Source organism: Aotus nancymaae, unplaced genomic scaffold (genome assembly GCF_030222135.1).
Source record: "Aotus nancymaae isolate 86718 unplaced genomic scaffold, 86718_ANA_hifiasm-v0.15.2.pri h1tg000012l, whole genome shotgun sequence".
Classification (NCBI taxonomy): domain Eukaryota; kingdom Metazoa; phylum Chordata; class Mammalia; order Primates; family Aotidae; genus Aotus; species Aotus nancymaae.
In genome coordinates, this window is record NW_026988423.1 from 22,817,928 (window position 1) to 22,834,711 (window position 16,784).

The window sequence follows — 16,784 nt, forward strand, 5'->3', positions numbered from 1 at the left end:
GCCAGCATAGCTTACTGCAGCCTTGAACCCCTGGACTCAAGTAATCCTCCTGCCTCAGGCTCCCAAAATGCTAGAATTAACAGGCATGAGCCACTGTGCCTATCCTGCTCATTTCTTTTACACCCCCAAGAACACCTAACATAGGGTACCTATAAAATACAGATGTAGCCTCAATGTGGATAACTGATGAAAGGTATTAGGGCATAGTAAAAAGAACATGGACTTCGTTGTCAGAGGTGCCAGGGTTTGAGTACTAGTCATGCCATTTAATAAATACGTACCCAAAACATATTTGGACACATGTGAACAAAACATCCTTTACGGGGCTTTTCCGAGGAGAAAGTATGTTTAAAGTAATAATAAAATAACTATAAATATTTTATTTAATAAAATAACTTATTTTTATTGACTGAAATAATTATGATCATTTATTGAAGATTCAGTCTGTGGTAAGTACTTAGCCCAAAGGGAGGCATTTGCTCAAGAAAATCAGTTTCCTTGCGTCCTGCACATAAAATCTCTTGCCCCTTGGCCCTCTTTAAGGAAGCATTTGCATACCTTTGGGCTCCTCTGGGAGCACGTGCAGCACCACCGCCTTCTTGAGCACCCGGCTCTCCCTTTCCAGGCGGATTTCGCAGGTGTAGGTTCCCTGGTCAGCCTCTTGCACATCTTGTAGCAGGAGAGATCCATCATTGCGTAAGATGTCCCCCACCAAATGTGCACGGCTCTGGAAGCGCCCCGTAGGCACACTGAGATTGGAGTAATAGTACAGCACGTATTCATCCTGAAGGGCAAAACAGTGTTGGAGAAAATCAAAACAGGTGCCGGACCGAGGAGCCTAGATCCCAAAGGCTCTGTTACGTGGAGGCAGCAGAGCCAGCATCATGATCATGATCCAAAAGTACTTGGTACCCAGTTAATAATGTGCCAGGCAACAGTCTAACTTGCATAAGCTCTGCAACTCACTTTCTACAAAGACAAATGGAGAAATGCGGTCCACATTTTATTTCTTACAGTTTAAGGTAAAATACAGCACCCACTCTGAAGATCACTCTACCGTTTTAAACTTACAACTTTTGAAAAACATCTCGAATTTTCACTCTATTTTCTGCCACAGCCCCAGATTAGATGGCATTCAAATGCATGATCTATTTTCACTAGTGCCGTGGGTGGTGTTGGTGTGAGAATTCCAGGGATGGCCGGCTGGCTGCCATTCCTCTCATTTCTACCCTCCTCCCGGCAGCAGTATCGTAACACAAAAGAAGGAGTCATCCACAGGGAATGCTCACAGGCTGGGCCCTGGGGAATTCTTTTGTTTTTGGTCTTGGTTTTGGCTTGTTTTCCTGTCACCCCGGCTGGACTACAGTGGCACAATCATAGCTCACTTCAGCCTCGACCTCCTGGGCTCAGGTGATCCTCCCACCTCAGCCTCCCAGGTAGCTGGAACTACAGGTACATGCCACCACAGCCAGCTAATTTTTGTGTTTGGTTTTTTTTTTGTAGAGATGGGTTTTGCCATGTTGCCCGGGCTGGTCTCGAACTCTTGAGCTCAAGAGATCCACCCACCTCAGCCTCCCAAAGTGCTGGGATGACACATGCGAGCCACCACACCCAGCAGAAATTCTTATTTTTACTTACACCATGGGCCTATCCTTCTTATAAAAATAAAGGGCAATAAAAATTTGAGTGAGAGGTAGCATTATAGGGACAACAGGGAATATGCTCTGAGCTACAAGAACAACATTTTATTTGCAAACATTGGGACTTTATGTTAGTAACAAACTACTTGGGACGTTGTTCACAAATGATCCTGATATACAAGTATCTATACAGACTCTCTGATGAGGCTTAAAACACTGTTCCCCACTCCAAAGAGCTCCATGAAAGACTCTCACCTAACCACACTGCATCTACTAATCCCAACACTTTAAGCAGCCACAAAGATGATTCCCCACTACATAAATGGAGCAGTGAAACATTGAAAGAATCTGTCCTCCTTCCCACCTCAAGAAAGATCACTGTGGTATAGTTCTTACACCTAGGTCAGAGCTCTCACTTCTAGAACCCGGGAATTTACCCCTCTCACCCACTTCTGCCTCTTAACAAAGGGTAGAGATGAAGGAAGGAAACTAAAAGAATTTCATATGCAAGAGCAAGGAACCTCCCATTTCATGTGTGTGTCTCCCATTAGCCCCTTAACTACTTGAAAGGTAAGCATTACCATTATTGTAATTGCCTTCCTTTTCACAGCTCAGGAGGCTAAGATCAGCAAGATTGAGTAACTTACTTGCCCAGCTGATAACAGCCAAGTGGCTGAGCTAGGAGGAGGCCCAGTTCTGATAAGCTCCAACCCCCACCCTTGCAACACCTCCCAGTGGCACCTGCTGCCTGACTCTCACACCACCGTCCTGACACCATCAGTCAGGGCCTTCTACTACACAGTGATGTTTCCCTGAGTTACCTTGGCGTGCTCTCCTGATGAGAGCATCCAGTCTACCTTGATCATGCGTTTGTCTTCTGTGCTCTGGAAAACACATCCCATCAGAGCTGAATCACCCGCATGGACTGTTAGCTCAGGGGCGGAGACAATCATGTCATTCAGGCCCAAGGAATAATCTATAGAGTCAAAGGCAAGAGGACATATCATTTAGACAAATACCCTCAACAACAAAAATCAATTTCAATCATGGGGTACTAAACACCCCTCTCCCTGGATGATGCAACATAGTCAAAGTCCTCAGAGGCCCCACGTTCAAAGGCAGTATGGCATTCCTGTCCTCTAGTTACCTATATGACTCGTCAGCACGGTTCTGCAATCTTCATACTACAACAAATGCTCTCTGGCTCTCTCCTCTTATCTAGTCCCTTCTGCTTTTCTGGAACCTTTCTAAAGAAAGAAGGGAAACCCGGAAGTCTCTCCTTTCCGAATATCATTTAGACACCCACATCCACTTATCACAAACAGGAAATGGGATGTTCCTTGCTTTTAAGTCTCCAACTGGTTCCCTATCTGAAAAGAGATCTTTTCTTTACTTCCTCTTTTCCCTTTCTTTTAGTTTCTTTACAAAAGCTTATCTCTGCATTTGCTGGCTGATTCTGGCTGTAGTGCAGGTCCTTGTAATTAGGCCAATACAGAGCACAGCTTTCCTCCTGCATTTGCACTGTGTTTGTCCTCTCCCTGCCTCATCCTCCAGCTTTGCCATCAGCTTTCCAGCCTCTAGGTGCTTCACACAGGGACCCCTGTCCATTATCTCTATGTTGCTCAAGCAATTTCAAAAGGTCACTACAAGACAAAACCATTACATGGATATTTCTGTTTTCACAAGATATGCTCTATGCAAAAAGACAGCAAAATCAAAAAAGACACATTTAGATGCTACCCAGTTCATGTCAGAGAAGAGCCAACTGATGAGAATGAACAGAAAATGTGCCAGTCTTTTCATCCAAGCTGTTTCCCTGAGAAAAGAGAGTTAACTTCCTGCCCAACGGCAGGCTCACACAGCAGGGAGGACACAAAAGAAAACACCAGCTCTAAACCCTTCAGAGGGAATTATTTTGAAAGAAATCAAAATCAGCTCCAACAAATATTTGGAATTTTCCCGTAAGGAAGAATTGAGCAACTCCACGTGTGGTTGAAAGTGTAATAAGCGAATTTAATATTAAGAACACTGTATGTAGAATTAAATAAAGAACTGCTAGGAAGCACCAACAGCAACCAAAGCAAAGAGAAACTGATGTTTGAAGGGTAATCTTAGTAGAGAAACAGCTGAAGAAGACGCGACTTTCTGCAAGAAAGGAAAAACGCTCCACAAAAGAGCTACGAAACCCCCAGGGCCAGCAAGCTACCACATACAGGGGTTGGACTGCTAGCTCTCTGGATCGGGGGGCAAAAACCTGCAGGCTGCTCCACAGACCTCTGGGAAAATGTCTAAATACCTTCTGAGATCATTATAACCCTGCTGTTTCTTCTTCTTTTTTTTTTTTAGATGGAGTCTCGCTCTGTCACCCAGCCTGGAGTGCAGTGGCAAGATCTTGGCTCACTGCAACCTCTGCCTCCCATGTGCAAGCGATTCTCCTGCCTCAGCCTCCCAAGTAGCTGGGACTACAGGTGTGTACCACCACACCCAGCTATTTTATTTCATATTTTTAGTAGATAGAGGGTTTCAGTGTGTTAGCCAGGATGGTCTCGATCTCCTGACCTCATGATCAGCCTGCCTCAGTCTCCCAAAGTGCTGGGATTATAGGCCTGAGTCACCACACCCAGCCAACCCTGCTCCTCTGAGAAAAATTCTCTAATGCACACCATTTTGGTGTGTATGTGTGCATGTGTGCATGTTTGTGCACACTCTGTATTTCCTGGAATAGGAGCAAAGGCAACCCTGTTGTGTAATTTGCTGAGCCACGGTTTAAATCACTGTCCACGGTTCAAAAAATAATAATAAAGAAAAAAATAAAAGGCTATGAGAGCAGAGCACTGATTAATTTCTTCTCCTTCCAGAACTACATCCAAACGATAAAGAAAAAGGCATGAGGGAGAAGAATGAAAATTTAGAAAGCAATGGAGATGAGCAACAAGAAGCAGCACTTGGGTGGAGGCGTTAACAGGAGACTAATCTGCTCAAAGGAGATGGTCAGGTCAGGCTCCTCTGAAGGCAATGGAGCGTAAGGGGAAACTTGAAGGATAAGGAAGCCTTGGGCAGACTTGCTGGGATGAAGTGTTAAGAGGAAAGTCCCAGGCAAAGAAAACCACCACAAACTGGGAAAGAGCTCAGTGTGTTTGAGGAACCGCGAGAAGGCTGGCATGGCAGTAGCATGAAAACAGCTCTGGGTCTCTCATTGGTAATTTCAGTTCCTGATCAAAGACAACTGTGGTTTTAAAGATAACAATTTAAAGTGTGGGAATGCCACAGAGAAACTTTCCTTTTATTACGTAAGACAGTCCCAGAACACCCTTTAGGACCCAAAGGCATTCAGTTTCTAATGGAAACAGGAAGATTCAGCTTCCCAAGAAACCATAAGCTAGCTGGCTTCAAAAACAGCTGCTTTAGCAAAACTGTGAAGTTCCACCTTAGGGTTTCTATCTTCAACAAACCCAGAGGAATTGAAAATATGCCAAATTGGCTTTTAATAATGCACAGAACTTAGGAGAAATCAAATACCCCGCTCAATCCCTTGGCTTCTACTTACCCAGTAGCACTGGCAGCAGGATGAGTTTCAGTGGGCAAAACATGCTGCTCTCAACTTTCCAATCTTAAGATAAAAGAAAATTCAGAAGATCATGTCAAGAGAAGTTCATTAATTGAAAAAACCAATAGTGAAGGACTATGTGGAGCGGCCTCTGTTTGAGACACTGGTATGCAGCATTGAACAATAAAGACAGACAAGGTCCCAGGGCATTTGCAGTTTGTATGTGGCAAGAGGTGGGGACAAATAAGTAAATGAATGAATGAATAAGAAAATACCAGATGTCAATCAAGTGCTATGATGAAACAAAACAAAGTCGTGTTTGGAGAGTCACTTGGGGGCTACTTTAGATTGGCTGTAAGGAAAGATTAGATGAAAGTTGCTTTTCAAGAGAAAAAAAGCAAATGATTGCAGGATGCCCTTGAGATTACAACCCTAGACGTTCCACTACCTGTGTGTTTCACACAAACAAAAAATTACAGGATATCCAGCCTGAAATTTTCTCCCATCTCTCCATCTAAATTAGAATCACTACTCTTTTGGGAGGGAGAGGTGGGGGGTGGGAACAGAATCTCACTCTGTTGCCCAGGCTGGAGTGCAGTGATGTGATCTCCAGGGCTCAAGCAATCTTCCTGCCTCAGCCTCCTGAGTAGCTGCCTCATCCTCTTGAGTAGCTGACTACAGGCATGTCACACTACGCTTGCTGTATATATATATATATTTTTAGTAGTAGTAGAGAGGTCTCACTGTGTTGTCCAAGTTGTTCTCAAACTCCTGGGCTCAAGGGATCCTCCCACCTCAGCCTCCCTAAGTGCTGGGATTATAGGCGTGAGCCACTGTGCATGGCCCATGGTGAACTTTTCCTTTTTCTTTTTCTTTTTAATTTTTTAAAGGCAGGGCAGTGTGGCTAGAATGAGAATTGGGCTGTGCATTGGGCAAAAGTATGTGTTTGATATGCATGTTGTCTCTGTGGTATTCCTTTCATTGCATTTACCAGCCCCTGGAAAAGGATTCACTGTTCTACATAATATCCCCAAATTTTCTTAGCCAAACAGAACGCTGACTCTAAGGAGTTACAATGCAACCAGTCTTGGGTTCCCACCTACTACTGCATCTCAGCTGTGGTCTTTACCCCTGGCCACCCTGCCACTGGAGGAAGTCCACCTCACAATCTGCCAAGAGGAAAGATCTCTTTTTTGTATTAACAGCAAGGTACCCCACCCAGCTCTGCCGGGACATCTGGCACATATGGTAGCCATTTTAATTGGTATAAATTGATTACCTGAGACATTCCTTAATCGCATTCCAATCAACAAAATCCTCTACCTGGAAAATCAGGGTCAAGCTATTCAAAGAGGTTTGTACCTTAGGTCCCACTTACACAGAGAAGTCAGTTGATATTGATGAGCCTGTTTCCTTGCTATTAAAAGGGATTGATTACACTGTAAAAGGATCAAATAGGATAACGTAGATAACAGTGATTTGAAAAATAAGAAGCATTACCATGGAAGATCCTTTATATAGATAACTTAAGAGTCAGAAACAGAGTTTGTGGCTTTAGAGGAGATTTCAGGTTCTGAGCTTCTACCTCCCCAAGAATGGTAAATGATGAATCAGAATGAACAGGAAACGCTTAAGTTTCCATTTTTGAACCTCATTTTAACAGTGTGAATAATAATTACACGGAGCCAGATATACCCGGAATCACATAGGCTCCATTCAACAGAACAACCTCTAATGAAAACACAGACCTCTCTCAACATAACCAAAACCTCGTTCCTGCTCCACGCCACCCACTTTGCCCTACACATACATGGATGAGGGTCATAAAGGGCTTCCTGTATGGCATGTCCTAATGTTAGTTCATCACATCTGGGACATCTGTTGCCTTCCCCAGGGAGTTGGTTGTGCTCCCTCCTCTGCCCAGAAAACAGCACTCAGCAGTGGGACATTCCCCCAGCAGCTCACCAACCGCGTGGAGGAGTAATGATTAATTTATGTCTGTCACCAACTCAAGTCTGCAGACTCTAAAGGGCAGCCCCATACATGCCTTGTTCATACGTGTGTCCTGTGACTGTGCTACAGCACCGGTAAAATGCCTGGCATATACTGGATAAATGCTCATAGCTGCCAATGTGACCATTAAGTTGAAATCAACTTAAAGGCATCCTGCAGCAACTTCGCTTCACTCTATTCTAGGAGGGAGCCAGTAACCCTAAAAAGATTCCAAATCTCAGCACTAAACCTGAGTCACCCAGAGCCATACCCAAACCATCTTCAAACAAATTCCAAGAAACATGAATATCATGAATAGAAGATACCCATTGTCAGCCCTACATACTCAAATGTACCATGAGAACTCCTTGAAGACAGAGCAATGATTTTAGCGGAAAAATTACTTAGAGATTTTTTTTAATGCTCTTTTGAGCTCAAACCTTCCTTTAACTAACTCTGATCTTTGGGAAAATCACTGGGGTCTTGTTGTCAACATTAAAAGATCAGACTTTTATTCTTAATAGAGCAGCACACTAGAAATCAGTAGTTGATATGTAATAAACCAGAGAAGGTTAATGCCAGGCCCTGGGTGCTTTACACATTAACTCATTTAATCCTCACCACAACCCCATGAGGTTTTACAGGTGAGGAACCTGAGGCAGAGAATGGCAAAGCAAGGATTCAAACCCAGGCATTCTGGATCTGAGCCTGTGTCTTTGCCACACTATGCTGTTCCTCCACATTTGGGAGAGTAATCAATACTTTACAGCAAAGCTTCTCTGGACTTTATTTGTCAAAACAAGATTAATCTGCTTCCCCTGACTGAATGGTCTTCCAATCCACCTTGCTCAGGGCTTCACCCAGTTAACACCTAGTCAAATTGCCCACATCTCAAGTCAAACGTCATTTCCTTGGGAAACCTCTCCTCAACCATTCATCCCGGGTCAGGTCCCCAAGCCACATGTCTTAATAGTACCTCTACCTTTCCTTTAGGGCATGGGCCACTATGTCTAATTATCTATTTATTTGTGTGCTCACTTAATTAAGACACTGCTCTCTACCTCCATTCCCAAGATTGTAAGCCCTTTGAGTTCAAGAGCTGCCTGTCATAGAGAGGCCTCCTCTACCCCTTTCTGGAAATACCTTTTGCTTACATGGTAAAAATCTGGAAAATTAGTATCTGGACTTTAATAGGCTTTTAGATTGATTCACTACTGGAACTGAGTACACCATTAAAAGAACAAGGCTAAATTAAAAGAAGCATGCGTAATAATAACATGGCTAGTCCTAGAAAGTTCTCTTGAGCAGTTAAAATCCTTTGTAAGCTTGCAAATGCTCTAAAATCCTCCTGGAAAAAACTAACAGCAGCCACCCTGCACTATAGGTCAGTGGCCCCCAATCTTTTTGGCACCAGAGACCCGTTTCATGGAAGACAATTTTTCCACAGACCAGGGAAGGTGGGGGATGATTTTGGGATGAAACTGTTTCACCTTAGATCACCAGGCATTAGATTCTCATAAGAAGAAGGAAACCTAGATCTCTCACATGTGCAGTTCACAGTAGGGTTCATGCTTTCATGAGAATCTAATGCCTCTGCTGATCTGACAGGAGGCAGAGCCCAGGTGGTAATACTCGCTTGTCCACTGCTTACCTCTTGCTGTGCAGTTTGGTTCCTAACAGGCCATGGACTGGAACCAGCCTACTGCCTTGGGGTTGGGGACTCTTGCTGTAGCTCAGTTGCTAAGGCTTTGCCCTCTTACACTGGTGCCCTGGGTTCAATTCTTGGCTTCAAAAGTGAGTCTTCTGCAGTTTAATCATTTATTGATTCTTTTTCCCTCCATGGACAGCTCCTGATTTCCTGTCTTGAAATTTTCTTTTCTCTCAGTTATCTTTGGGGCAATTCTAGATTTTGTAAATTGCTTACCATCTCTTTGGAGACACCTTGTGTGTCTGTGTTTAAGTCATCCTCTTATTTAAGGCTTATTAATTTCACATAGGAGGTTACCTTTAGGTCAAGATTCAAAAGCCAGAAATATTGGCCATTTGTCCTGGCTAAAATCTGGTAATAAAAGATTTTTAAGGGATTTTTATTTTGAGAACTCCATAGTCAGAAATAAACTTAATTAAAGATGATATTTGGCCTGTATGTTTACAGATACTGTTTTAAAAGCCCCTGCTGGTCAGGCACAGTGGCTCATGCCTGTAATTGTAGCACTTTGAGAGGCCAAGGCAGACAGATCGCTTGAGCCCAGGAGTTTGAGACCTGTCTGGGCAACTTGGCGAAACCCCATCTCTACCCAAAAAAAAAAAAAAATTAGCTGGGTGTAGTGGCAGGCTTCTGTAGTCCTAGCTACTCAGGAGGCTGAAGTGGGAGGATCACTTGAGCCCAGGAGGTTGAGGCTGCAGTGAGTTGTGATTGCACCACTGCACTCCAGTCTGCCTGTCTCAAAAAAAAAAAAGCCACTTCTCTCTAAAAACTTCTCAGTCAATGGAATTTTGTCTTGATTCTCCATTTCTGTCTGTCTGTGTATTTATATGTGTTGTGTGCATAGTATTTATATAAAAGCTCTAATCAATTGGCTTAAAGAAACTAAAATCAAACATATTATCAGAAAAATTGAAACTTTAATCTCTTTTAGGTCACATGACTCTAATGATTTTAAAAAATAAAGACAGTGTAAATGTAATACAAAATAAAGACATTGTGAATAAAATAAAAAATAAAGACTGAAATAAAGAATGTGTTCTCGGTGGGAGGTTATAAGAAGGCATGTGAGTATGGTTTCTGTTAAAGAGAATATAATTTTGTCTAGCTTAGAGGGTTTTAAGTATTGGCCTCACCTAAAAGAGTAATGGGACAGCTGGGCATGGTGGCCCCCGCCTGTAATCCCAGCACTCTGGGAGGCTGAGGTGGGCAGACCACTTGAGGTCAGGAGTTTAAGACCAGCCTGGCCAACATGGCAAACCCAATTTTTGTATTTTGTAAAAATACAAAAATTAGTCAGGCGTGGTGGCAGGCACCTATAATCCCAACTACTTTGGAGGCTGAGGCAGGAGAATCACTTGAACTCGGGAGGCGGAGGTTGCTATGAGCCAAGATTGTACCAGTGCACACCAACCAGCCTAGAAAACAGAGTGAGACCCCTTCTCAATAACAAAAAAAAGAGTAATGGTACAAAACTGATGATTTAAGCAAGATGAAAATGATTTGTGAAGGGTTAATCTTGTAAACAGTTCTGTGGGTGTAAGGGGTCACTTAGTTTTTCCATAGGTCAAACGTTGAAATAAAAGCATACTGATGTAGGGCCACAGTCTGGGCCCATGTGTCTGAATAATGGTTTTCTAGAGAATTTGTTTGTTCAACAGAAAACCGTAAAGAATTATGAGAGGTTTATGGACATTTTACCTTATGGCCAAACTAATTATGATTGTATAGATTTGTTTATAAGATTTTATTAAGAATTAGGTTTAACATTAATAATATACTAATGCAAAGGTGAAATTTGGCTTTCTCTTTTAAACAAGATTTTTACATAATGTTTAAAAATAATGAAAGATTTTTGTTTACCTTTTAATAAACAACAGAAAAAGGAGGAGAGAGAAGACAGATTCGGTTGGCCTCATGCTGTCTTTATTGTGACCTGTTTGGAAAGTTGAGTCTCCCCTCTATTAGCAAGTAAAGATTTTTGCCTTTTAGAAATTTTGGAGTTATCCTTTTGGCTACAGAAATGACTTGTAGTGACTCTATACTAATCTTCTCTGAGCAACTCTCCTCCAAACGCTGTAGAGTAATGAGAACAAGTGGCACCCCCTCCCTCCAAAAGAAAAAGTCCATACCCCTTCATATTACTTAAGGGATCAATTACCATTCCCCTACCAGTTCCTGGTAATATCCAAATGCCCCACACCCCTTTGAGGCAAATATATCCTTTCCAAGATGGGTGCCTGCTTAATGTTTATCCAACTTCTGAATTCATCTTTCCCTCTAATATCTCTATTTCTCCCAGAAAAGCTACCTAAATCTTTAACCAATAGCTTCAACCTAGATAGTCCTATCTCAGGGGTTTAAAAATAGCCCACACTTATTCAGACCCCCCCTGCAAGAAATTTAACCTAGCAATCTCTTGAGGGGGGATAATCTCTTCATTTGTGCCCCTTTCACAGAACTCACACAGCGACACGCAGTATAAACCTTAACTTCCTAACAAAAGGAAAATATTTTTGTCTAATTCAAAGGTTACTTAAAGGTTGTATATAGGCTTGACGTGGTAACTCACTCCTGTAATCCCAGCACTTTGAGAGGCCAAGGCGGGTAGATCACCAGAGGTCAGGAGTTCAAAACCAGCTTGGCCAACATGGCAAAGCCCTGTCTCTACTTAAAAAAAATATAGGGCCGGGCGCAGTGGCTCATGCCTATAATCCCAGCACTTTGGGAAGCCGAGGCGGGTGGATCACGAGGTCAAGAGATTGAGACCATCCTGGTCAACAATGTGAAACCCCGTCTCTACTAAAAAATACAAAAATTAGCTGGGCATGGTGGCTCATGCCTGTAGTCCCAGCTACTTGGGAGGCTGAGGCAGGAGAATTGCTTGAACCCAGGAGGCAGAGGTTGCGGTGAACCGAGATTGCGCTATTGCACTCCAGCCTGGGTAACAAGAGTGAAACTCTGTCTCAAAAAAAAAAAAACAAAGCAAAAAAAAAATACAAAAATTAGCTGAGTGTGGTGGCACACACCTGTAGTCACAACTAATTGGGAGGCTGAGGCAGAACAATTGCTTGAACCCATGAGGTAGAAATTGCAGTGAGCCAAGATTGTGCCACTGCATTCCAACCTGGACAATAGAGTGAGACTCCATAAAAACAAAAAAAAAAAGAGGTTATATATGAAACAAGGTAAAAGGAACCAGGAAATAAGAGAGACATAAAGAACGACATAAAGGTGAAGGCCAGGTGCAGTGGCTCACGCCTGTAATCTCAGCACTTTGGGAGGCTAAGGTGGTAGATCACTTGAGGTCAGGAGTTCAAGATAAGCCTGGCCAACATGGTAAAACCCAATCTCTACTAAAAATACAAATATTAGCCAAGCATAGTGGCATCTACCTGTAGTTTCAGCTACTTGGGAGGCTGAGGCATGAGAATCACTTGAACCCAGGAGGCAGAGGTTGCAGTGAACCAAGATTGCATCACTGCACTCCAGCCTGGGCAATAGAGTAAGACTCTGTCTCAAAAAAAAAAAAGAAAAGAAAGAAAGAAGAGGAAGAAGAAGAAGAAGAGGAGGAGGAGGAGGAGGAAGAAAAAAAGATTATAAAGTTGAAGAGATATTTTTGGTAAGGAGAGTTATAAAGAAAGAGATTTTATGTAAGAAAGGATCTTGCGTTGTAAATTCTTGTTGTAAAGTAAAATGACTAATTGTTAAGAAAGAGGAATGTTGGCTGAGCACAGTGGCTCATACCTGTAATCCCAGCACTTTGGGAGGCCAAGGCATGCGGATCACCTGACGTCAGGAGTTCGAGACCAGCCTGGCCAACATGGTTTCACCGTCACTAATAAAAACACAAAAAATTAGCTGGGCATGGTGGCAGGTGCCTGAAATCCCAGCTACTTGAGAGGCTGAGGCAGGAGAATTGCTTGAACTTGAACGTGGAAGGCAGAGATTATGGTGAGCCAAGATCACACCACTGTGCTCCAGCCTGGGCAACAAAAGCGAAACTCCATCTCAAAAAAGAAAAAGAAAAAAAATACATTTAGGAGAAGTCATAAAGTCTAAGCATGTCATAGATGGGGTAAGTCATGAGAAAATTTATGAAAGAAATTTATAAAAAGAATGTTGTATGTAACTAAGGTATAATAGTCCAAAATTGGTTCCCTATACTGTGTCTATTTAAATTCGAATGCTTTTCATCAAGAAACTTCCAGGTTATCTAAAAGGGCTTTCAATAAGGAAAAACAGTCAGACTGCAAAAGATGTTTCTTCACCTTTTCAGTAACTCGCTTAAGAAACAAAATTTTATCTTCTGGAATTCCGCAGTTTCACCTTCAAATGATGTTGTGAATGGGACATCGGTCTCTCCCTAATGATGGCTGCTACCTTTACAAGTCTCCCCTGAATTCAGCTGGATACCAGTTTTGCCTTGACATGCTCCCTCCTCTGATGAGACCTTTCCTCCAGCAAAATCTAATATCCTATATCCCACAATCCAGGACAATGATCCACAGGGTCCCTTAACAGATCAACAATTCTAAGTAGAGAGAACTCTATGCCCCTGGTCAGCAGGAAGCAGTTGGAAGATGAGATCTCTGCCCAATGCCAAAGATTTGTCATTGTTGTTCTGCCAGGGGTGGAATGTAGCATCCTGATAAGTAAGCAACAATGAGGAAGGGGCCCCAAGTTGGCGAGGGCCCCAGGTGGGGAAGAGCAATGAACAACTGTTCTGAGAGACAGCTAATCAAACAACCCCAGGCCACAATGACCTCTGTGGGCACAGTGACCTCATTCCACAGGTAGCCCCCTCTAGCACAACCCTGTAAAACTTCTCTCTAGTCCCTGCCTCTTTGTAGACAGCCCTTTCCTGTTGTGATGCCCATGGCAACCTTGCAACATATTTTCATACCTTCTCTAATAAATCTCCCTTTCTTTACTTACGACTTTCTTGGTAAATACCCTTACATCCCATGACACCGGCCCTGGCTAGTCACTACCCAAGACAATACGGAAGTCCATCAAAAAAACTACAAATAGAACCACCATATGACCTAGCAATCCCACCACTGGACATTTAACCAAAGAAAAGGAAATCGGTATATTGAAGAGACCCTACACTCCCATGTTTACTGCAGCACTATTAGAATAGCCAGGATACAGAATCAATCTAGGTGTCCAACAATAGATAAATGGGTAAAGAAAATGTGATATATGTACACAATGAAATATTATTTTGGCATTATAAAGAATAAAATCCTGTGATTCACAGTAACATAAACGGAACTGGGAGACATTCTGTTAAGTTAGATAAGCCAGGAACAGAAACTTAAACCCTGAGTGGTCTTACTCATATGTGGAAGCGAAAAATGTTGATCTCAGAAGTAAAAAGTAGAACAGAGGATACTAGAGGAGAAGGGACATAGGGAAAGATTTATTAAAGGAAACAAAATTACAGCTAGATAGGAAGAATAAGTTTTAGTGTCCTATACCACATTAAAATGGCTATGGTTAACAATGATACATAGTTCCAAATAGCTAGAAGGAGGCTATTGAGCGTTCCTAACATAAATAAATGAAAAAATATTTGAGGCAATGGATATGCTAATTAGCCTGATCTGATCACTATACATTGTATGTACTAAAACATCCCTGTGCACTCCATAAATATGTGTAATTATCATGTGTCAATTTTTTAAAGTTACTAAACAATGTAGGGGAATTGTTCTCCTTGGCAGTTACTACAGAAAAAAAAAAATCTTTAGAAAAGCGACATGCCACATAAGATGTGAAAGTTGCATCCCAAAATTATAATATCATGAGACAAAATAAGGGAGAGTTGCTGTCTCTCAGTCAGTGTTTGTCCCTAGTAAGGACAACTAACCACTGAGCAAACGAACAACTGCACAGCCTTGCCTTACTCAAAGAGTGTTGTCCACCTGCAATGCCAAGTCCCCTCGATCTATCTGCGCGCTGCTGTGCAACTCTGGGCTCTCAGACGTTTTTAGGTATACAAGTCCATGTAACCACTCTAAGCCATGCCTCTTAAAATATGCCTTCATTTTTCCTTCTTAAGCCACTAAATACAGACTGGTAGGTTACATGGCTTCTGTAACATAGTCCAGGTCACATCAGTTAACCTTCTACATGAATGGGACCCTGGAGGTCCTTACTCCTGCTCCCTTCCTCAGACTGGGTTATACTTAAACCTTCATACATCGGCCTTTCCCAAGGTCAGGGCTGTGCTGAGGGTATAATAAGTGTGGCCAGTAGCCTAGCTCTCTTGGGAGGTTTAAGTCTCGGGCTCCTAAAGGTTAAATATTGACTTGTCTATAATGGGGAGAAGAAAAACAGTGGTATAACTATGTGAAATGATGGCTATATTAATCTGCTTCACCATAGTAAACTTTTTACTATCTACATGTATCTACAGCATTGTGTTGTATATCTTAAATACACATAATAAAATGTTTTAAAATAAAATTTAAAACTGTCTTCTAAAAATAAAAACAGTGAAGGAAGAGCTCTGCCATGAGCTCAAGGACAGCCAGTCACAGCTCTACCAAAACCTATAGATGACTTAAAAGCTGAAGCTTTATCATCATCATTGTCATATACTCATTATGAGCAAACTTTGCTCCTCTTTTTGCTGAGGAGATTCACCTAAGTTACTCTACACGACAGTAACTGAAACAGCACCCACTAGACTACTCTATGACATCCCCTGCAGAGATCAAGAGTTCTGCAATTCACAATCCTGAGAGACTGCCAATTCAACCAGCCTTCAGAACTGGCACACTTCTGAATGAGAAAAGTTCAAATAATGGCTTAAGAAATTCAAAGCAACTGCTTACCCAAGATGAAGAGCACCCAGGAGAAGCAATGCACTGAAATCTTCCCACAGCTGCAGTTCCCAAGCTCAACTGAAAGACTTCTGTGAGCACTCTAGGTTAGGCTCAGAGCAAACCAAACACGTGCCTTCTGAAGTGGCTGCAGAGATGCAAACAGGAACTCTAAGTTTCTCATTTCAGTCATCTAGCCCATTACCCAATTTTTATGTATACTTTCATTCTAAAAGGAGGCGACAAATTCAACATACTGAGGTGAACCTTACACTCAGACCTCTTCAGGTGTCATCTCTTCTTTTAGAATGACAAGGTGCCATCTCTTACCTCTGAGGGTAGGAACTTGACTGGCACCAGGCATATAATATGTGCTAAGAAAGAAATCCGTTTCATGAAAACAATACAATAAATTTAATATTAACAAAAAATATTCTGTGTTTAAGATACAGCAACCTCACAGCAACCTCTTCTATTTTTCCTCTCAAAACAGAGGTGCAACCTTGCCAGGCAGTCACCCAACCCCTGCTTCTAAAGATATGCCTGCCCAGTCCTCCAGCTCACACCACCTACACATGGTAGTTTCTTCTGGTCATGTGATATCAGCTTTTCCAGAATACAGGAAGCAATTTATTCTCACAGAGAACCTCTTGGGTGACTTGGACATCCTAGATAAGAACTCAAGGCTTCTTCACTTCAAGATACCTCTCAGTCACCACTTCAAAATAGGTGTTTTCTATGGACACATCTTCAATGAGTCTGCATGGGCAGACTCATCTCATGGAACTTGTTCTGTATCATCTGAAAAGCTGTTGAATGTTTGCTCCCAAGTACTATGTTACGTGGTCCTTGAGAACTGATGTACTGGACAGTCAGCAATCTCCACAGCATAAATACCCCCATCATGGCCTATTTCAAGCTACCAACTGGCTTGCAAAATTCCTAAAAATTTAATATGGGTGGAGTATCCCTTATCCAACATGCTTGGGAGCAGAAGTGTTTCAGATTTTGTCTTTTTTTCAGATTTTAGAATATTTGCCAAAAATATACCAGTTAAATATCCC

General features: G+C 42.3%; 1 protein-coding gene across 3 annotated transcripts in view; it reads right to left on the reverse strand.

Annotated features, from left to right (window-relative positions):
* The window catches only part of JAML (junction adhesion molecule like), a 32,454-nt gene extending 16,230 nt beyond the window's left edge, over nucleotides 1-16,224 (reverse strand). Inside the window, exons 1-5 of one of the 3 annotated variants that reach the window (XM_012470406.3) lie at nucleotides 16,051-16,220; nucleotides 15,733-15,868; nucleotides 5,188-5,250; nucleotides 2,462-2,616; nucleotides 559-784 (exon numbers count right to left, since the gene is read on the reverse strand). In XM_012470406.3, the coding sequence (XP_012325829.1) occupies nucleotides 559-784; nucleotides 2,462-2,616; nucleotides 5,188-5,230 (424 nt within the window). In that variant the 5' untranslated portion in view covers nucleotides 5,231-5,250; nucleotides 15,733-15,868; nucleotides 16,051-16,220. Of the gene's footprint in view, nucleotides 1-558; nucleotides 785-2,461; nucleotides 2,617-5,187; nucleotides 5,251-15,732; nucleotides 15,869-16,050 lie in introns of all 3 variants that reach the window. The other 2 variants (XM_012470407.3, XM_012470408.3) reach the window with 2 other exon arrangements.
* Nucleotides 16,225-16,784: the final 560 nt, after the last annotated feature.